Source organism: Accipiter gentilis, chromosome 11 (assembly GCF_929443795.1).
Source record: "Accipiter gentilis chromosome 11, bAccGen1.1, whole genome shotgun sequence".
NCBI lineage: Eukaryota > Metazoa > Chordata > Aves > Accipitriformes > Accipitridae > Astur > Astur gentilis.
Window position 1 is genome coordinate 32,025,277 of NC_064890.1, and position 23,205 is coordinate 32,048,481.

Below are 23,205 nucleotides of genomic sequence, written 5' to 3' on the forward strand. Positions count from 1 at the left end.
AAAACTTGCTGATTTAAATGAAAGCCTGATTGGAGTCATTATGGATAAGCAACTGCTCCACAGAGTTTTATACCTTTACTGTAAGCAAATCCAGATTGAAATAGATGCTGATATGGGATTATTGGCTAGTACGCTGATATCTTCCAGTCTCCTACACTATGCTACCTCCTAGTTAGTTAGAACACTGACCCTAATGCTGATGTGATGATAAATTACAATGCTGACCATTTCTGTGATTTCACTGTCAGTTTTATTAAAATGTATGCATATGAAAAAATTCCACCTCAAAAAGGGATGTTAAATGCATACTGAATTATTGTTATGGAAGATTACATGTAGATGTTTTAACTTTCTTCTGAATCCTGTAGAATGGTATCTCTCTCTCCTTAGCTTTTGTTTTCATAACAGTCCAGGAGAATAATTTTCATTCCTATAAAACTGCTTAATAAAGATCTTAATTTTTTGATTCTTAAATGTAGCAAAATACTTTGGTTTCCTCTCACAAAGCAGTCGAGTAATCCTGATGATTTATGGTTGAGTATGCAGTGGAGTAACTGAATCAAGACCTCATTCGCTCTTCAGACTTATTTCCAACAGCCTAGAAGGTTTGAAATATTGGTCCATTGAAGGCAACCATAGAAATCTGATTATTTAAGTGAAATGCAAGCACTGTTTCTTTTAAATGTAAAGTTCTCACAAGTAAGGATGATAAAAATGTGTCTTTTGATCATGCTAAACTGATGGAGCATTTTCAATTTTTTCCTTTTTTGTAGAGAAAAAATGGGCTCAAATCTTATGATTGAAACCGCAAGAAATTCCAAATGTCCGAAGGTAAGTACAGTTTTCTAAGGTAAATATTGCGTATTCCACAAGTACCTTTAACAGTTCTGAGTAAAAGTACTATCCCTAGAAGAATATTGGATAAACAGTATGAATGTTGATACACTCTCCAAGTTTCCATATGAGATAGCCCATGCTTTTAAAGGATAAAAATTCATTAGATTCCTAAACTTCTGCAGCAGTTTCTCATATTTTTATTTAATACTTTAAGTTAGAACATGTTTCAGAGATGTTAAAAGGCTTATAATCAGAGAAATACTAGGTCAACTTCTTGAAGTTGTGCAAAGTTTGGTTTTTTCACATAAGAGAATTCTAGTTTCTGGAGATCCTGTCACGTCAGCTGTCATGTGTATTATTGTGTAGTGAGAGAGCAGGGTTTCTCCTCACTTTATCTGGATTGCCAGGTTTTCTCCAGTCGCATTCATAGGCCCTGAGCTCTCTACTCTTCCTGTATGATATAAAGGGCACTGATTAATTGGAGGGGTGTTATATACAGCAGCAGCACGAGAGTGAAAGATGAGAAGGCATGGGTATTTTATTTTTGGTGAAGGATAGGGTGTGAAGAAGAGAAATATAATAGCACATATTTCAGAACAATCTGTAATTAACAGGTGTTTTGGTGTCATAGCACTATATTCAATGCTTTAGCGTTAAATGGAAGATATTCACATTTTTCTAAACATAGAAACATGTGCTTGAGTGACTGCGTTCCTAGTCCATGTCTAAAACAAGGACATGAAAAGGCTGGAGTGGTATGTTGCTTTCTGAGAGAGAAGCAATCCTACATTGACTTGAAAGTTATCTTTGAACCGGGGTCTTTGGCTTCCTTCCATGTTCTTCAGTAATAAAATGTCAATATAAATAGAGTTGAAACTAGCTATTCCCAGTAATCACTTTGTAGTGCTGGCAGCGGTGGCACTCTTTACAAGGCACAGCAAAATCAAAATAAAACATGCAGTTGTGTGCTCTGCTGCTGTTAAATTCATGGTGCGATGAATTTTTCCAGAAGGTGCTCAGCACTTTACAACTTACACTGTATAATGAAGTGGAAGTGTATATGGGTATTACCAAAAAGAAATTCAAGCATTGGTTTGATAAATTTTCTATTAAATTTTCCAAAGTTTTTTTCTTACTGCTTCTAGTAGTGCTTGAATCAAACCTTCCTTTTGACAAAACCAGGAAACTTTTTCTCCATCAAGTGATGGAGTACAAATTATGCATGTGTTTTGCTTCTGCATTGTCATATAGAAGTTACACTTTTCTTGTGTTCTTTTCTATAAGGATGGCCTTATTGTGAATTAAATGATTTAACTTACATATGGAAATGAATACAGTGATATCGCAGCATCACCTGCTAGTGCTGTTGAGTAATGTTTCACAAAAACACCCTACTCTGTAAAATAGTAAACAGAATTGAACACTCGCTTGGCTGCTGAAGAGTATTGTTCTGACAGTCCCAGGCTGGGTGCATCATCACTGAAAGGTCTTGCACATTCTAACACTCATGCATAACTATAGGTACTCTCACCTCGTGATTATATCTGTAAGGTGTAATTTTTTTGCAGTCATATGCTTTGTTTTATGGAAATACCATTTTGGCTTTTCACTTAGATTTACATACGCGATTTTTTACTGACATTTCAGTGTCCTTACGAAAATCCTTGAAAGATTTATGTTTGATTCTTTTGGTTTTTTCCTTTGGGAGAGAGTCTTCCTGCAATCCTTTAACTTGGGTTGCAACATTAAGCAGTCATTTTCTTGGAGAAAGAAATATATTGACATTTCTAACATTTGTATTTAACGGCATGGTTGTATTGCTGGTTACAGACTTTAAAGAATGAACTACTATTCATAAAGGCAAAACATTTTAAAATCATATAGATGACACCAGCTTTTTGTTTAAGTATCAATGGATAGATATTGGTAGAAACAGAATAGCCAGTGGAAACAATTAATTTCAGGTTAAAAATAGCATTTTCTTTAGGGAGTTTAGGGAGGTTTTGTTGTTGGGTTTGGTTTTTTTACTTTCACTTTTTAAATTTTAGATAGGCGTTATAAAAAAGTAAATAAATAATGAACTGAGTGGGATTCCAGAGACGCATTTAATGTATAAATTGAACTTCATATTGTGGGAAGCTGTCATTCTCATATTATTGTTACTATTATCACCCTATATAACTATTTTTGTTTCTCCTAACTCACTAGGTAGCTGCAGTAAGCACCATTGTAAACAGAGGAACACCACTGAAAGCATTTGTTTTTAGAAACTACAATCACTTTCCTGGTGTTAAGTCTCATTATATTGGAGGCTGTCAGTATAAACTGTGGCAGGCTATTAGAGCATCATCTGCTGCACCAGGTTACTTTCAGGAATATGTTTTGGGCAACGATCTTCATCAGGTAAGTTGAAATAATCTCCTTTTAGTAAATGTTTTCCAGTATTATACCTCAGAAAAAAGTTGTCTGAATTTCTGAATCAGAACTAAGCAAACAAGTTGGTAGCAGAAAGGAAATCTGGGATGGATGGGGTAAGAAAGGAAATTTTTAGCTTGTATAGCCCTTATAAAACTAGAAAGGGTATAGGCTTAAAAATCTTAGTCTTCTCAATACAAGCTTAAGCTCTTCTGCTGTTCCTTTCTTCTCTGCCTGGAAGGAAACCTTATATGAGTTGTAAATTGCCTCTGACTTCCTGCTTAGAACTGGTATTTCATTGAGCATTATTTCACTAAACAGATGGTGCGACTTAAAATCTAACAATACTGTAAAGTGTGAAAAAATCAAGTTATGCATTTCAGTGTTCCTTTTATTAGTGTGTAATTTCAGTTTATGGTCTACTTTTAATTCGTCCATTGATAGCTTATTAAGCTCTACCCTGCTTCTGAGCTAGCAAAAAGAGTAAGAGATGCCACGGCAGTAAGATTAAACTTGGAGGACAACTGCAAAAGAAATTTCCTTGAGGATAAAGCAATGTCTCCTATCAACAGTGTATGCTGTTTTATTGTATTGTAGCTTCTGTTGGTGACCCTAATTAGTAAAGAGCAAGGCAAGTTCATTTCTTTAGTAGTTTTTTAACCATTGTGTTCTTGTCCTCCAGTGCCCCTTTACTGCTCTGCAGTTCTTTGAGTTTTAAGAGAATCCTTTTTACGGTACATATTAATTTAAAACTATCAGTATTGATTTTTAAAATGATCTGATGCAGATCTGCGGCAGAAGAGACTACAAGGGGTGACTGAACCCCAGACCTTCAACAAAGACAGCATAGGATTCTGTCACTTAAATCTAAAGGAAGCATCTATTACACTTCTGTCATATTAATTCCTGTCATGGCATTAGCCTTAACTACTAGAAAGCAGTAATAGCATATTTTGAGTACCTGGATCGCATACAGAGTTTCTCATGGTGTCCATTAGAAGGCTGTGTAATCTCATTAGCATTGTAATGTGCATAAGCAATAGTGAAGTTTAAGACTAACAGATAAATAAGGAATATAAGATGAAATAGTGAAAAAATCATTAGATTAAGAGATTATAAACAGAAGCATTGATACAGAGAAGCAGCTAGAATTTAATCTGAAAAAAACCATCATACTTCTATATTTTGGATTAACATGTATAAGGAGATGGAATAATTATCTTCAGCTGTGTATAAAGTTCTAACTGAGTTGGGGGGTGAATGGGGAAGGATTGCTATGGAGGGCGGGATGGTGCTACTACATCAACCAGATTCTGAGAGTTCTTCCATTTTACTGTTTCCCCGGTTTTGTTTAGGGTCTTTCTTTTCCCCTTCCCCAGGCCCAGCCTCCCCAGTATGCTACATCTTGTTATCCCTAAAACGTTTTAATCAAATCCTACCTGAACTAAGCAAATAAGTTTTGGGGTTTTTTTAAAGCTAAAAATGGAGTAACACATAAGATATTCTAAGCCTAAGCACTGCTTGAAATCCTGAAATGTGTTCATCTTCCATCTGGCCAAGTAAAACTGGAAAGAGAGCTGCTTTAGCCTTTGGAGCTGTTCCAAGCTGCTCCTTAACTGCTTGAATGGGTCAGTGTTAAGCTATGTGAAGCACTTTTCTTCCTCTTCTCACCTTCCCACCCCCTCTTTCCTTGAATTGAGAGTACATCAAAAATCTGTCTGTGCTTCTGTATGAAGAATAGCTAAATAAACAACATGATTTTTAACTTCTATGCAGTGCTTAGGCAATTACTTGTCTTAACATTGTTTCTCAATTGCCAGACTTGTGTGAAATATGCAGTAAGGTGTGTATTCATTTCATCTGTATTCACTGTTAAGTCTAATATACCAGACTAGAGAATGTATGATTAGTGTTAATAGAGATCAGATCTAGTATTCTCGGACACACAGAACTAAAATGAAGTCTAGTTAATTTTTCTTTACTCCAGAGTCTTTGGACAAAGCCCTTCCATCTGATCTTACCAACACTGTTTCACAAACTCACCATTCTTTTCTATTTGATGTATTTTAATTACTAGAAAGCAAGGGCTTAGGATGTGGTTCACCTTTGTAAGCCATAAAGAACTAAATATTTTTTCAGTACTAAAACTGTTTATTGTAGTAGAACTAGATGCTAAATTTTCTGACTTAAACTTTCATATCATCTGAAAATCTCTCTTCTACCCAGGCATGATATTTAAACACTTTTGAATTCTTTTAGAATCCAAAGGTTGTAATCTTTCATGGCTTTCATGCTTTTCTTTCCCCAGATTACGCTTTTCTTACCACATCTCTATTTCTGTAATTATCTATTTTGTGGGAGATGTGCTTGGTTTATTATGGCTTGCCAGCTAGCGAGGTGCTACGTGGCAAATGCTACATGACTGTCTCGGTGCAGATTTCTATCTTGGATTATAAATCCACTACTGCACACTCAAGCTACCTTGAATTACCTTGTTTTAACCCTGGGGTAAGAACCTCCATGCATGTTGCAGACTGTTACCCTTATGTTCTTGGGTGTAATGGTACCTCAGTGAAAAATGCAAGGTAATCAAGAGTTTTGTCTCTATTAAAGTATCCAAGATTAATTGAAAAGAATACATATGCATAAATACCTTTTTAAATAAATAAAATCCTAAATGCAGTCATATTCCTGTTTCAAATAGCTTTGTGATTATTTTTAAAGTATGTTAATAACTCTTAGTCCTTAGAGCTCATAACATAAATATGAGATAGTAGATTTTCGTTAAGCATCCTTCAGAATAAAGTGCACTGCAATTCTCATGTTAAGTTCCTCGGCCAGGTCATGTATGATACTAACATTTGTAGTTGATATGGAAATACTTAGTCTTTTCTATCTTATCATTTTAAGCCTGTACACTATAACAGGCTGGGCTGCTTTTGAACTACAGAAATAAATGAAGCATAACATTGTTAGACATTCTCAATAGTACCATGATTTTTGAAAAGTGAATCAGCACAGTATGCATTAATTGTAAATAATAATTTATGCCGAAGGCTTCAATATTGTAGTACAGTGTCAGAAAGTGGCCTTTTGAGGTGTTTTTTTAATGGATTGGAAGCTTCCATTAATTAATCAGCAGAATCTCTTTTTCTGAACATGAACTATGCTAGTTTCTTATTAAATTATATATAATCTGCTTCTGCAGTGTTGATATTTCTAAATAATTCAAAGATAGAGATGGCCAAAGTGTGAAAATGATTTTAAAATATCTGTGAAAATTCGGAGTAGTAAATATAATGAGATTTGTTTCCCAGCTTTGAAGTTTGGGGCTCTAAAGGATTATATATAGAGACCATGTTTTGTATTAGCTTATCAGTCAGTTGTACATTTAAGTCTGAACGAAAAGCGCTCTGGCAGTTGATCTGACTTAGGACTCTTCAAATGTGTGAAAATATTTATTTTGATAACGGAAATTTAGTGGATTTATTTTATGGTTAGCCTGCATATTCTTGTTTTATGTTATCTAGCTTTTGTTGAAATAGGAGTCCTTTTGCAAACTGTATGAAGTAGTTCAATGAGAGTTACGCATAGGGTTGAGATTAATTCATAAAGACTTTATGTGTGACTCTAGACGTATATGCTTGAATCATGCCTGAGCTGAACTGTAGCTGTTTGCTTTAATGCTCACTTTTCCATAATCTATATATTTATAAATCCATGTGTATTTGTGTACACACATGCATGCCCTTTCTCTGGGAACGTTCCAGTCTGACTTCCTATACTAGTCACTGTAAATGTTCAAGGGGATTATAAAGTGTGTTAACTTTTTTAATAAGGTAATAAATTATTTTTAAAATTCCTCTGATGTAATTGTTTAGAAAGAGGTTTCTAGGTGCCTGAACACTTACTCTTACTCGTACTGCAGATAATCTGATGCCAGGTTTGTTAAATTTCCACAAAAAGTAAGCAGTTCAAAACCAAATAGCAATATTTATGTTCAGTCAATCATGCCATGCTATCTGGTTCCACTCTGTCAAGTAGGAAAAAACAGTGCAGCTGTTGGTAGATGAGGGGAAGAGGATTAATATTCTTTGTGGTTCAAAAGAGGAACACATTAACATTCAAAGGGATTTAATCCCTGTAACATGCTTCTCCAGGAACTGTGCAAGTCAAGAGAGACGAAGTCATGATGTTACAATATAGAAGCTGTATTGCCACATGTCATCTTTTTTATTTTAAAATCTATTTATGAAGCACTGAGGGCTCTTAACCTCTCACCAATCGTGTTACAACCAGTGATTTTTTTTTTTTCCCTACTTGCCACGGAGGGGTGTTGTTTCTTGTATCTATTGCTCTTCTCTTTTTTTTTTTTTTTCCCCCCTACTTGCCACGGAGGGGTGTTGTTTCTTGTATCTATTGCTCTTCTCTTTTTTTTTTTTTTCTTCCCCCCTGTAGTGTGACAAGCATTTGGGGTACTCAATAATGTCACTTCAGTAGACGGTACAGTATGCTAAATTACCAATTAATTGAAAGAGTAATTTAAGATTTAACAAAATCATTATGCACACTTCATTTGCTAGGTTTTACAGTAAAACCTAAATTTGTCCTGCAGAATTAATTAAAAGGGCAGTAGGGATTGTGGGTGGGTGGGTGGTGATGGTGAGTTTAACAAAGCCACAGATTTTTCTCAAAGCAAAATATACTCAATTTAATACAAAGGACTTGATCATGTTTTTCTTGACAGCTCCCCATTATTCCATTGCTGCATTACAATTCCATTTATTAAAATGCTGGTGTTAACTTATAGTAGCGTTCAAGTAATCATATTTTCTTTGAGCAAGATCAGGTAGTAAAGTGGTTAAATTGGCAGCTAATCTGTTAGTGGCGTTTTAATAATGCAGGCGTAACAGGATGTGTGGTGAGAATACAACCTAGAAATAAAATATATATAGTACAATAATATGATGTAACTAGAATTTCAAGCGTCACCTTCATTAAAAAAAGATATTACACAGTTTCTTCATATTTTTCAAACTTTTCCCTTCCTTTTATTAGGCAGTAAATCTGTAAAGCCGTTTCATCTTTGTAGCTTGTTACAGGAGAGGCCTTCAAAAGTGATTTGCTTAGTGGATCCTACCCTAATTGGTTTTACATGGTAGCTTTTAAAATTAGATTCAAGGGTGCTTCCCAGGCTCTAAGAAGACATAGAATATAGGTCACATTGAAGTTCTTTTCATTCTTAGGATATGCCACGGTGATCAGTATGCACCAGAGCTTATACAGACTGTGGTTTAATAGGTGTATCTTGTTCTCACAATGATAGAAACAAATATTTCTTTGTTTCTCTGTCTACTTGTTGCCATACACATTTTCCTACAGCCTTCAAGGCAATGTTGCCTACTGTTTAAGGAAGAGGGAATTTACTGGAATGTGTTAGCTACGTGGATATGTGCATTTCTTTTTCTCTTATGGATTCTAGAGGTTTGGTTAGCAGCTCTTAAGGTGGATGTGCATGATGCAGTTTACCAGCCTTCATGAAATTGCTGTGGTATTTTGCAGAGCAGACTCTTTGCAAGTTTCTGTGCAGGGACTTGCTAAGTGACATGTTATTGGAAGATTTGTTTAGTGAAACTAAATTGAGAGTATATTTTGTTTAGGCATTTAACTTGGAAACATTATATTTTTTTATCTCCAATGATTCATAGTGATGCTTTGCTAATGTAGTTTTCAGAGTGCTTATTAAAAAAAACCCCAAAACAAACCTCACTCTCAAATGAGCTGTATTACATTTAACTATTTTTTTTGCTTAGGATTCTGAGTCCATATATCTTTAGGGACACTCTTTACCACTAATATTTGCTATAAAACAAATATTGTAAAACCCAGAGGAGGCTGGTATATGAAAAATTAAGAACTGAGTCAATTTAGTAATCTCTGTACAGACAATCTAGGTTGCTGCTCTCAAGTTCTGATGTTACCAGCCACCATTTCCTAGATCAAAAAGAAGAATTTACTGTCAATTCTTGACAGCTTGTAATTTTTATTTTCCCAGGTTGTATATCTGTCTAATACTGACTTGAATGGGGTCATATTTCCATGTGAAATAGCCTTGTGATATTCATTGCAAATAAAAGCCTAAGAATGCAGTGGGACTACGGATATACTTTCTACCTCTTCCCTTAAGGAAAGTTTGTTTGAGATATACAGTGGTCTGGTGTTTCATAGGAACAATCACTTCAGGCTTTGTCAGCTACTATCCAGCCTCTGATTTGCTTTCTGTATTGTAGTTTACGAAACTGCCCTCTTCTCATCATAGATACAGGTCTTAATACTGTGATAAGAATAATCTTCGCCTTGTATACAAAACGTGCGTAAAGTCAGTTCAACACCTAGTGCGGTCCCCTTAGTCAAATAGGGCACAATGTCGAAGCCCTATTTCCTGTACTGAGATTCTCTTCCAATACAAGGATTAATCTATAGTGTTAATTTTGCAAATCTCAAATCAGTTGGCAGTCTCTTCAAAGATTTTTTTACCTTGCAATGTTTCTTTTACTTGGGGATATATTTACACTGCTGTTTTTAGTAAGTAGCAGATATATTTTAGATTTTTGGCTACAGAATTTAGAATTATTTTGGCTGGTATTTTCTTAGGGGAAAAAAAGGAGGGGGGGGGGGGGAGTATAGAACAAAACAGTTTCCCTCAGGTCAAATTCAGTCCTCTGTCGTAGTTGCCAAATGCATCATAGACTGTAGTTCGTAAACATGTAAAGCTGTCTTTGCTGTTGCTACCCTTGCAGAAGGTTATGTCAAGAAGGCATTTTTTCATTTTTCTCATGGCCAGAAAATTTCTCATTTTCACTCTGAAGTCTATTCCTAGCTAATGGATATAAACTCCCTGTGCCAGGTACTGTTTTCTAGTTTGTTTAACTTTTCTTCTTGTAGTATTTACCCTTCAGACGTGTATATAGAAAGAACTCATATCCTTTTTTATTTTGTTAGTCTCAATATGCCAGTCTGTCTCAATCTTGCAAAATAGACTCTGTGTTCTCTTGAGCATCCTAATGGTTCTTCATTGCACCTGCTGCAGTTGGAGTAATCTTTCTTGAAACTGGACTATTCAGTGTGTTTTGGCATGACCCAAGATATACTGTGCAAAGTTGAATGATACACCAGATTCAAAATTAGCATTTCTAAATTAGAAGCAAAATTCAGAGGAGTTAATTTGATCAGGCTGGAACACTGTATTCTACGTGATGGCTTAACGGTGTCATGTATTTCCTTTTGCAGAGGAAGCTACAGCTTAGATTTACAGTTGCCTTTTCAACAGCTACTTCATGTATAGGTGCTTTAAATCATTCTGTGATAATGCTCTACTTGGATCTTTCTCATAGTGGGTCTGATTGCAACTTAGTTCTGAAGAGCATAGCTTTGTGTTTGTGAGCACTTTGCTCGGCTATCTGTCGTCTCCTTTGGGTTTCCTTAGGGTTATTTACAGTAAGGCCTTTGTATTTGCAAAGCCTCTAACTTTACAGTAACGGATTTCATTAACATGATAGCGTGCTTTTGAGAAAATAATGAGGATGAGCCTCAAACCAACTGTTGAGTAGCTCTGATGGAAAACAGTCCCAGCCGGAGAGTTCCCTGTTCAGTACAGACTTCTGTCCCATCTGATTAGCTGGTTCTTTCTCCAGTGTAGTCTCTTTCGTTGCTTCCAGTGGTCTGGTATGTAAGGTGCTTTATAAATCCATATTTTCTTCATCTAAAAATTTCTGTTTCAATTTCTATCTGCCTTTGATAAACTCAGCTTGTATTTTATCATCTAGGCATGTATTTCTTAATTTAGAGGACTCGTGAAAATGCAGAGCTTTTTCCTTCAGTTCTTTCTCCCCCTTTCCCCACCCCCCACTGCGGATACAAGTATTAGGTAGTTCATATCCAAATCCTGAACCCTTCATGTCAATTATCTCCAATAATTAGTTCACGTTATTTCTTAAATTTTGTCCATTTTAAGATCAAATCCTTTAGTTGCGGACCTGCTTTGTTTCAGTTGCAATGAAATGAAATCTAATTCCTTAATACAATTTTATTCTTTTAAGTAGCTTGCATAGTTTTATAAATAAAGGGGTTTTATAGGAAATCCAATTTCAATTTGAAATTACAATATGAAAGATGAAAAGAAATTTGTGGAGTCTGTAATAGATTTAGTTTTAGAAATTGTCTGCAGAGTTAGCTTACAACATTCTGATTATTGTGCAGTTTTAAGCAGATGAATGACCAGCAGGTTTTGAGTAGCATTTATCAGTGATACATCCAATAATACGAATCACCTGGATTCCCTACGGATTACTACTAGTGTTCATACTCTTCCATATTTTTCTCAAAGCATTTTGAATTTCCTGACGTTTTACTATTACTTAATAAACTGGCAGCTAAATGTATAGACCAATTAGGTAGCAAAACTAATATCAATAAAATTAATCAGATTATTGATATAAAAATGTATTGAGTCTTAATATTTCTATTGTTAGCTTGGGAAATGAAATTTAAAGAATTTTGAAAATCTGACACAGTAAGCTTTCACAAGGATTAGGATATCTCTGGATCTGGGATTTCTTGCTCACTTGTGGAGGTTTTACATTAATATGATTCTTTTGTGTAACTACTAGAGCTTTCTCCTTAGTCTGATCCACCCTGTCATAGCACATAGAGTTTTTATATACTTCTTAAGTTGAAGATTTGTCCTTTCTGACAGTATTTTAGACCTGAGCACCCTAGCATGATCTGAGTGCAGAAGGATTTTATTAGAACTATGGGTTGGGTTTTTAACTGTACTCTTGAACCTTGCCTGTGCTTCACAGATATCATATGGAGAACCTGAGTTCAGGCTTGTGTTTGGGGCCCATGTAGATTCAACCACAGGCTAGGTTTTTTTCTTAGGTTACACACTGATCCTCACTTGTAATATTACAGGTAATTAATCATTTAGGAACCACAGTTAATATACAGACTATTTTGAGGATGTGTCCTGCTGTTCATTGCAGAATTCATTTAATTAAAACTGTGCTGCACAGCTTATGCTTTTAATGAAATAATTGACAATATATTTTATTGCCAAATAATTCTTTCTTTTATGATGTCTGCTAATATTTAGCAAATCATCAGTACAGTGTAAGAGTACATTTTCCATATCTGACATAAACCCATGAATTCAGTAATGTCTTCAGAGTAGCTCGTCATTTTCTGTGAATTAATGACTCACTGGGATAAGTTAATAATTTAAGATAATCACCTAGCAGTCTACCTCAGCCAACCATTCATTCTAAAGAAATGTCAGGAGCAAACATGGCTAATGTAGGGTAAAATAATGTAAAATATATTATTGTTTAGCTTATAGTAGAAACAATGTTGATAGCTCTCAGAAGCGTGACATTTGTGTGTATGCAAATAGTGTGTTACGGTGGTGTTAGGAAAAAAAAAATACTGTATGGGAAAACAGTTGTACTGAAAAGCAGGCTTTTCAGTAAACCTTCAAACTTGATTAGATTTTTTTTTTTTTTTTACTTTATTTAATGTGATCCTAGTATAAAGTGTTCTCTTTTTGCAGCTGGTGCAGTGGAAGTACAAATGTAGCTAATGTACCTTCTGGGTTTTTTAAAGTGTCAAAGACAGCAGTAATGGAAACTTTTAATATTAGTGTCATTCAGTAATATAAATACAAATGCATTTAATTTTCATTTTCTGTACAAACATTTTCTGAAGAATTTTGCCATTAACCAGTTCAAGGGGAACCCCTTTTTCAGTGCACACTTGAGCAGTACTTGTCACAGTTCTAGAGTGTTTGGTTTTTTTGGTGTCTGAAGATTTTGAGATAGCCTTAAACAGTAATGAGCACAAGATATTTATTTCAGGAATTGAAAGGAGCATCTCTGCCTCTCCTTAAGTAACGGAATTGGTTCATTCTGACATTGTTAGAAATTGTGTATAGGAGGATTGCATTAATATCTGTCACCAATTAAGGACTCTGTTGGGAATCAGTATAGTGCGGAATACATTATAATTTGTATGTAGTTGACCCAATAGCATTCCTATTAGCATGATTATGAAGCAAGGGTGAATCTTTCTAAATAAATTGCATGAAATATTTGTATAAAGAGATAACTGTAGGTCATTGTTGCTTTATAGACAATTATCTAATTTATTAAAAAATCCTTTCTCACTCATCTCTCATGCAGCAAAGCGGATCAGACCCACCATTAGAATGAAGCTAAACCAATTTGTTCTAGTGCGCTGTACATTTTAGACAGAGATTTGTTAGAAATATTGACACCACCATCCATTGCTTGTCACCAAGATAAAGAGGAGACAATTCTACTTCTGTACTGTTTCATGTTTATAAAACATTATATATTTTATGGGGTCCAAATAGTTTGTGCAGGGACATACAGAGTTCCTGTACTTGCCAGGAGCTCCTCTTCAGCAGTTTCATCCTCAGTAGTACTGTGACCAGACTGATCACTTGCAAGAGGAGAGCCATGATTAATGTATATTTCAAACATTTTTTTAATATATTTAACAGAACAGGATAATCATGTAACCTTTGTATTGAGAAGAGTATATTTGTGCTGAACAGTATAGATGCTAGTTTATTGTACAGTTAAATCTGAATTTATAGATTCCTTTTGCACAAAGCATATATTAAAAACTGTAATTTGGTAGCCCAGTGATGCTTGACTAAACAAGCCTTAAGCCTTATATGTGAATATACTGACATTCTCATAACAGCCCTGGGTGCCCAGAGGAATGGGAGGACTAGGTCGGGATGTGAATCTTGAAGTTATCTGTATGAATAGATCTTACAGATAGTAAAAGAACTTTCCTGTTTCTCATTCCTGTCTTCTACTCTGAGGACATTTGCTTATATAAACGTATTGAGCTGATTTTACAGAATGATTTAACAAGGCGTACCCATTTTACTTATGCAAACTAGAGTAAATTTTTTAGAGTAGTTATTTTAATTTTTCTAAGAAGTAGCCTTGTTACAGTGCAGCAGCTCTTCAAACTCCTCATTTGAAGCAATAAGCCTTGTCTTTAATCTGCATATTTGTTATATTTATGTTGACTTTAAACATAGAATTTAAAACATACTTTTCAGAAGTCCCTTCAGAATCTTAGCCTGTCTTGTCCTAGCCTGTGATAGCTTTGTACTAATTCTGTCTCCACTTTTTCACAAGGACAATGAAAGTAAACAACAGAGCAAGTCTGTAAAAGTGAACTAAAATGCAAAGCATGTCCGCATAGGCAGTGAGGTGAAGTGGTTACTATGGAACCAACAAACTTGGCTTCCACATATCGGACTTGGTTTTCTAAAGTTATATATCCTTTATCCACTGCTAGATTATTTTCTCCACAAAGTTTAGCTCATAGGTATCTTCACCAGAGGGTTTTTGTTGGAGCATATGTGTACAAAAGGTGCATTTTTCCTGCTTTAAATGATGTATGATCTGGTAGTCAAATAGTGAAGGACCCTCCCCTGCCTATTTTGCAACTATCAAAAAACTTATCGAAAATATTAGCTCCGGCTTTAGACTTCTGGCTAACAATCAGCAAACCCTAAAAACACACTTACAGTGGCATGGGGAATCTTTTGGAAGAAATCTGTATGAAAAAAGAATTGAGATCACTTGGGAATTAGCTGATAAAATATTAAACAAAACATAACAATTAAATATTCCCCACTTGGGCAGCCTTTGGCAAAAGACTGAAAGTAATGGCCTAGTCCCTGAGCTCATTGCTTTGCTATCACTAAAAGCTTGGTTTTATATGTATTAAGCTCCATTTTAAGATTAATTTGATTACTTCCATTATTTTTATTAGAAATTTTTAAAAAGCCTTCTTCCCAACTGTTCACCTCCATAATGACATTAGGAAGGTTATACTCTCTTTTTCAGCACTTAACTTGCGTTAGCATTCCTACTATGGCACTTTGTGTTTGGCGTACTGCCAGCAAATTAAGTTGACTCAAGTGTGGAGTGGTTTTGCAAAGTTCAGCAGATGAAGAAACATCTAGTACTTGCCAGTGCACTGACCGTAGCAGCACAGAAGAACGCAAAAGGGAAGGGTTGACTCATGTATGTTTGGGAAGTGAAAAAGAGAGTTTGCAGTTGGATTGAGAACTAGCTAAATGAGAAGAGATGGTGAAATGTAGGGAAGGCCAGACAATCTCAAGAATGGGATAACAAGAGAGAATGAGGGGTCTGCTCTGGCTGTTTGCCCAACACTGAGTCCTGAGTGGAAACTCAGGACAACTGCACATTTTTGTGGTCATCGGTCAGCAGTTTAGTCATTCGAAGAGTTCCTGTAAGTTACCCTTTCAGTTACAGATTCCAAGGTATGAGTTGCATGCATGTTTGCGTTTTCCACAAGACTTAGACTGGACTGACAAGGTTCAGTTTCTACTAAGAATGGCTTTTAAAATGTAATTTCATTTTACATCTAAAATAATGTGCAGCTATGATTCATATACTATTTCTTTAAATAGAGTAGAACCTTAGGAGAATTGGAGAAGGACAGGGCCTCAGGGAGTCATCTGGTCCAGCCTCCTGTTCAAAGCAGGATAAATCTCAAAGTTAGGTCAGGTTGCTCAAGGAAGGCCTTGCTCAGTTAAGTTTTGAAAATCTCCAAGGATGGAGATTCCACAGCTTCTCTGGCTCTTACTCTGCACTTTTTGAAAGAGTCTGGGCTGTGTCTTCTCCCCTTTAGGTAGTGGAAGACTGATTAGATTCCTCCTTGGCTTTCTCTTTTTCCAGGTTAAGCAAACCCAGTTCCCTGCATCTCTTCTCATACGCTATGTGCTTCAGCCCCCAAACCATCTTAGTGGTTCTTTATGTATTCCAGTTTTTCAGTGCCTTGTAACGGGGTGTCCGGAGCTGTAGACAGTATTCCCAGTTTGACCACATGAGTACTGAATAAAAGGGGATAATCATTTCACTTGACCTGCTGGTTTTGCTTTTAGCCCAAGTGTATGTTGATAATCTACTAGTTTTAGTATACTCTTCATATTATATCTCTTTTTCTGTGTGTACACAGACATACCATATCATAGCAATATATCTAATAATATAGATGAAAGGAGGGGCATTTGAAGACATTCTAGTCTGTCAAAAAGGAACTGGTAAATTTATTAGGAAATGAAAAGGTTTAGGGCTGTGCATAACGTCAGCATTGCTTTGTAGAATTCGAATTGCATCTGAAGCTTATTGTATAATTTAAAATATCACTTTTTATCAACAAGATTTTTACACCAGTATATGTGGTATAAAGATCCTTTTTTATTTGTATTATTGTGTTTATAAGAAGGCTTTAGATCAGAGTCGTGCTATGCTAGTATGGGTCCATGAAACGGGTGCTTTTCAATTATAAATTATGTTCTGAAAATATATTCCATAAAATAGATAATGGGCAGAAAGAATGCAACAGTATTCATACACTTTGAAGGTTGCATTGCGTCACTGCATTTTGCACATCTTGCTAATGTTTGCATTTGCTGATCGCTATACTTAGAATCATTCTAAAATGCATTATTGTCTAAATACAATTTTATTCATGGAAAGTCAGACACATGTAACTCCCTAGAGCATGTAGTGCAGCTTGTCACTGGTATACCTAGTTTCCCTAATCTTTTCAGCGATTCTTGTATTTTTCCCAATAGCACATCACAACTATCCACTTTGCTGTATTTCTAAAAAGTATTTTACTAGTATTTGCTTTTGTTTGTTCCCCAGCCATGAATGTTTTTCAGTCCATGGCCTGAGTCAATAAATTTAATTGTTTGGGTTAAACTTTTTGCTTCTGGATCACTGTTCTTGGTTTGTCATTCTTCACTCCTGTGGAAGTATGCTGGGAATATCCTAATTCTACCATCATACTAACTGAAAAATTTAAATTTAAGACTGAGATATAGGTGGATCAAAGACAAGAGATTGTACCAAGAAACATTTGAAATTGAGTGGACTCATTAAATGAATTACTTCCTCCTGAAAATAGAGACAAACAAGCATTCGCATTTTGGCCCACAGGCACCTCTGTACTGATAGATCAGCTAAATTGGCCTTGTCTACTTCCAGTTGTTTAACTGCATGAAACTTGAAAGTGGGAAGAAATCACATAGAAACTAAGATGGTAGAGGAAGCTATTGTGTTTAGTCACCAAGAAAAAAAAAGTAAGATACCAAATTTAGCTGTTCTCCAAAACAAATTGACAGACTAAATACATAGGAATTCAGAGCAAGGATTGGTGAAGATTCTTGTGATCTCAGTATAACTTATGTACAAAACTGCAGAGTTGATCACTTGGAATTCTATTCCAGTGTCTCAAGGACAAGCATGAAGAAGGATATGTCATCATGTCTTAAAATTACTTTTTAAAAAATTTAGATCTAGCTTTCGTATTTCTGTATTGCTAGTTTAATATATTTCTCGGGAAGGACTTTTTGTCCAGTTTTATGAAGATAGAGGAATTATTCAGAATCCGGAAGGTTCGTTTCTATTTTTTAATCTTAGAACTGGAAAAATCTTTGTTGTTTACAGTTTTCTTAAAATTCACATACATGTGAAATCATTCCAACTAATTTTAAAACTTGTGAAATATTTTTCCACAAGAATTTCAGTCTTTGACATAAGTAGCTCTAAGGCTTCTGGAGCTGCAGAATTAAATAAATTATTACAGTGTTTCCTTCATTGCGTCCTTAATAGTCCCATTTAACTAACATTATTTACTGCTTCAGTAGTTGATCATTGTAAGCAAAAGAGCAATATGATGAACATCGTTGTTTAACAGAGTAAGCTGATTTGGAGCACAATATTGATCAGGATGTGGTCATTATCAACCATGGAGGGGAAGAAAAAAAAAATCAGTTGCCTGCCTTACTGAGTCCTAACTTTCCCAAAATTACATGTGTCTATATAAATACTAGAAGTTCTGTTAAAGGTGTCTACACTGAAAATTACTAGGAGTAGATATTTACAGTCATTTCAATAAACCTAAATTGGAGAATATTTAAATATGGAAATCATTGCACAAAGCTGTTACTTATCATCACAATACATATTTGGTATGTGTAGGTATGTGTACTTTACCTTCCTTTGATCTTTTATTTGCAATATTACAAAAATACTGTAGTATTCTACTATTATATACCCCCTAACTTTTGGTAACACTAATTTTCCTATGGTGAAGCAATCATGTTTAATTAAATTATATTGACAAGATCAGTGGAAATTATTTGGTAAGCATGTTTTTAATCTAGGATTTAAAGAAAGAAGCAAGCACCACAAAGATAACTATTAAGATTTTAGATTAAGATTCATGGGGAATTATATCAAGAACAAAAACATCCTTGTATTTAGTTTTCTGTGTAGAAGCTAATTTAGACATAAGCAAAGGATAATAGGCCTGAAGAGGCCATTCATTTTAAGTGTTTTGAGCAAAACGGACAGTATCCAAAAGGAGTTCAAAGAGCTTTTTGTAGGTTGAAATGAAAGCTTAATTAAAAAAAAAACCCACTCAAAAAAACCTCAGCTCAGTAATCCTGTTTTTAGTTATTTATCTAGCACAGCTGTAGTTAAAAGAAGTTTCTTTAAAATGTTTATCAACTCCAAAACCTTTTTTATTCTGAGCTATTCCCGAGTAGAGTTGCTTTTTTGTTGTTCTTGTAATGTGGTGATCAGGTATGGGACATAGGGAGTTCAGGGAGCATTAGGATATAGGGAGCTTTTGCATAATGTTTATTGTAGTCAATATTCTGTTTATTTTACATGTTTTCTTTGTATAGATTTTGAATGGCTATAAAGATCTTCACCTCTGTTATTGATAATGTTTTCAGCTTAAGTTTTGCCTTTATAACTGCCTTTTTTTAGGGCATTCCCAGTGTGGAAAGTCCTATTGCATTCCAAGTCCAGAGTAATCTTAGTTGGAGTGAAGATCATCTTACTTCCAAGAAGTGCTGAACATACTTTTTGAGATCTGCTGGATCAAAATCTCCTTGCCTGAATACTTCTCAGACTTATTGTCAGTCAAACTAATTCTTGTTAGTTGTAAAGTATTTTATCCCACCCTCATCACCTATGCTTTTGACATGTTGCTAGCAGAATGTCTCTCCTCACTTCCAGACTTAGAAGAGTAGCCTTTGTTCCTCTTGGTCTTGGGCTGAATTCTGATCTTCAGACAACTTAAAGGAGCATCACGTTCCCAGGAACTGGTCCTCAGGGGGGAACTTGAATCATCCTGATACCTGATGAAAGGATAATACAGAAAAGTTCAAGCAACCTAGATTTCTCAAGTGCATTGATGACAACTTCCTGGCACAGCTGATGGAAAGGTGCTTTGCTGGACCTGATGCTTACAAATAATAAAGAACTGGTCAGGGACATGAAAGTTAAAGAAAGCCTTGGCTACGGTGACCATGAGATGATGGAGTTCAAGATCCTAAGAGAAGGGAGCAGGGAAAAAAGCAGGACTACAGCCCTGGATTTCAGGAGAGCAGACTTTATCCTCTTCAGAGCTCTGCTTGGAAGAATCCCATGGGCTATGGCCTTGAAAAGAAGAGGGGTCCAGAAGAGCTGGCTGATCCTCAGTGATCACTATCTCCAACCTCAAGAAAGGACCTTCCCAACAAGTAGGATATCAGGCAAAAGTGGCAGGCGTGGATGAGCAAGGAAGTCCTAACAGAACTCGGACATAAAAAGGAAGTGTACAAAAGGTGGAAGCAGGGGCAGGTGACCCAGGATGAATACAGAGCTCCTGTCCAGTCTTGCAGAGATGGGGTTAGGAAACCAAAAGTCGGCCTGGAGTTGAATCTGGAGAGGGATGTGAAGGGCAGCAACAAAAGATTCTACAAGTACATAAACAGCAAAAAGATGACAAGGGAAAACACGGGCCTGCTACTGAATGGGGCAGGGGAGCTGGTGAAAAATGACATGGAAAAGGCCAAGATGCTTAATGCTGCCTTTGTCTCAGTCTTTACCAGTAAAAATGGCTTTTGGGAATCCCAGGCCCCTGAAGCTGGGAAAGTCTGGTACAAGGGGGACTTAGACTTGGTGGAGGAGAATCAGGTTAGGGAACAGTTAAGCAGACTGGACATACATAAATCAATAGGGTCTGATGGCTTGCACCTGTGAGTGCTGATGGAGCTGGCTGATGCCATTGCAAGGGGACTCTTGATTATCTTTAAATGATCAAGGTGCTTGGGAGAGCAAATATCATTCCTATCTTCAGGAAGGGCAAGAAGAAAGCTCTGGGGAACTACAGGCTGTCTGGCCTTAACCCAGTCCCTCAAGAGGTGATGGAAGAAATCTTCATGGAAAGGATTTCCAAAGTCATAAAGGACAAGAAGGTGATCATGAGTGGTCAGCATGGATTTATAAAGGGGAACTCTTGATTGACCAACCTGGTGGCCTTCTGCAATGAGGTGACTAGCTTGGTGGACAAGTGGAAAGCAGTGGATGTTGTTTGTAGTAATAACTATGCTTTTACTGTAGTAAAGCCTTTGACGCTTATGTGCCATAACTTCATAGACAAGCTGACAGAGCGTGGGTTAGATAAGTAGACAGTGAGACGGATTGCAAACTAGCTGAATGACCAGGTCCAGAGGGTTGGGATCAGTGTCACAAAGTCCAGTTGGAAGCAAGTCACTAGAAGCGTACCCCAGGGGTGAATACTGGGCCCAGTGCTATTCAACATCTTCATTAATGACCTGGATGATGGGACAGAGTGCACCTGCAGGAGGTTCGCAGATAATACAAACCTGGGAGGAAGGGCTGGTACACAGGATGGTTGGGCCACTGCTCAGAGGGACCTCAACAGGCTGGAGAATTCTCATGGCGTTCAACAAGGGGAAAGGCAGAGTCCTGCATCTGGGGAGGAATAACCCCATGCACCAACCCACACTGGGGACTGACTGGTTGTAAAGCAGCTTGGCAGACAGGGACCTTGGGGTCCTGGTGGACAACAAGCTGAACATGAGCCAGCAATGCACCCTTGTGGCATAAAAGGCCAACAGCATCTTGGGCTGCATAAGAACAGCGTTGCCCACAAGTCAAGGGAGATGATCCTTTTGGCACTGCTGAGGCCACATCTGGAGTGCTACGTCCCATTCCCCAGTACAAGAGACACATGAGCGTACTGGAGCGAGTCCAGTGCAGAGCCACAAAGGTGATTAAGAGACTGGAGCATCTCTTGTATAAGGAGAGATTGAGAGAGCTGGGACTGTTCAGCCTGGAGAAGAGAAGGCTCAGGGGGATCTTATCAATGTGTATGGATAAAGTATGGGAGGGAATGAAGATGAGGGAGCCGTACTCTTCCCTGTCATGCCCACTGACAGGACAAGAGATGATGGCACAAATGAAAACACATGAAATTCCATCTGAACATAAGAAAATCTTTCACTATGAGAGCGGTTAAACACTGGAACAGGTTGCCCAGGGAGGTTTTGGAGTCTCCATTTGTGGAGATACCTCAAAACCTAACTGGATGTGGCCTTGGGCAACCTACTGTAGCTGACCCTGCTTGAGGAGGGGGGTTGGACCAGATGAGCTCAATAGGTCCCTTCCAACCTAAATGATTCTGTGGTTTTCCAAGTCTTAAATCCAGGCTGTGGCATCCTGTGTAATGATTGGGTTTATAAAGTAGCTTTAGCCAAGCTTAGCTCTTGTGATTTTTTTTTTTTTTTTCCTTGAATCTGCAAGTAGTGATTTGGATTTTATTACAGAATAGATCCTTGTAATACCAGTAATAAGCTTTTCAAGATGCAGACTTTTTGATGGTTTAAGAAATTATCAATATGCATATCTGTCTTACCTAAGCCCAGGAAGCCTAGCTGTGTGGCTGCTGCATAGCACAAACAGAAGAGTTGCACAAAAGATGGAAATGAATGCTTGTTTGCTTTAATTGATTTTATGTATTAGTGCTGTGCTAGTTTAGTTTATAGTTGCAGTTTCTTTTATGACCGTGTCTTATGTATAGTACTAACATTTGTATTTATTTTTAATTTACAGGATGGAGGTCTGCTTCTAAATAATCCTTCTGCACTGGCAGTTCATGAGTGCAAGTGTCTTTGGCCAAATGTTCCATTGCAGTGTCTGGTATCGCTGGGCACTGGTCGATATGAAAGCGAGGGAAAGACCAATGTCACATACACTAGTTTGAAAGCCAAACTCACAAACGTTATCAGCAGTGCAACTGATACAGAAGGTTGGTGTCTCAAGACACATTTGTATTGTGACTGTTTTCAGGTTTTACGTTTCTTATAATTACAGTTCTAATTTGGAGAGCAGTCTGCAACCTTTTGTCTTTCCCTTTCTCCTCTCTGCCCACCCCACTGAAACTACTTCAAACATGTCTCTTTGTAACTCATCATGTATAGTTGGTGTTTTAGTACCAATATTGCAGGTTTTCTGGACATGATAATATAAACACGTTTCTTAGCATTATGTCTGTGAATCTTCATCTTCACTATGTTGTTGCTAAGCTCTTTGAGTTCAAAACTGTTAATATGAGGTTGATGACGTAGGTATACTAAAGATAAAAGATACCTTAAAATTATCAGAATGACAATAATCGCAACAAGCTTTATACAAAGTGGTATGTTTTCACTTGTGCTTCAGGATAAAGCCATACTCAGGAATTCATTTCAGTAGAAAAAAATCATATTTTCTTATATTTGGGTTGGTTTTCCCATAAACAGAAATGCTTAATAGTCACTATAGAACATTGATTTATTTTCAACGGCTTAAGAAAACGTATTTTAGTTCTGTTCTTTTCTATACGTGCTTTTCCACATGTGCTTTTCCAGGGACTAGACTGTGTCTGCCAATGGTCATGACTTCCATTGCTGTCAGGAGGAGCCAAGCATGTGTTTTCCAAAATAAATCCTGTTCCTAGGATGGGACTACACTG

The 23,205-nt window shown here is 36.6% G+C and overlaps 1 protein-coding gene across 6 annotated transcripts in view; it reads left to right on the forward strand.

Annotated features, from left to right (window-relative positions):
* The window catches only part of PNPLA8 (patatin like phospholipase domain containing 8), a 40,148-nt gene that overhangs the window by 14,667 nt on the left and 2,276 nt on the right, over positions 1–23,205 (forward strand). For 5 of the 6 annotated variants that reach the window (XM_049814508.1, XM_049814504.1, XM_049814505.1 and 2 more), the window contains exons 7-9: positions 774–831; positions 3,046–3,240; positions 22,305–22,500. In XM_049814508.1, coding sequence (XP_049670465.1) covers positions 774–831; positions 3,046–3,240; positions 22,305–22,500 — 449 coding nt within the window. Of the gene's footprint in view, positions 1–773; positions 832–3,045; positions 3,241–19,169; positions 19,262–22,304; positions 22,501–23,205 lie in introns of those variants that run through there. The other variant, XM_049814509.1, reaches the window with a different exon arrangement.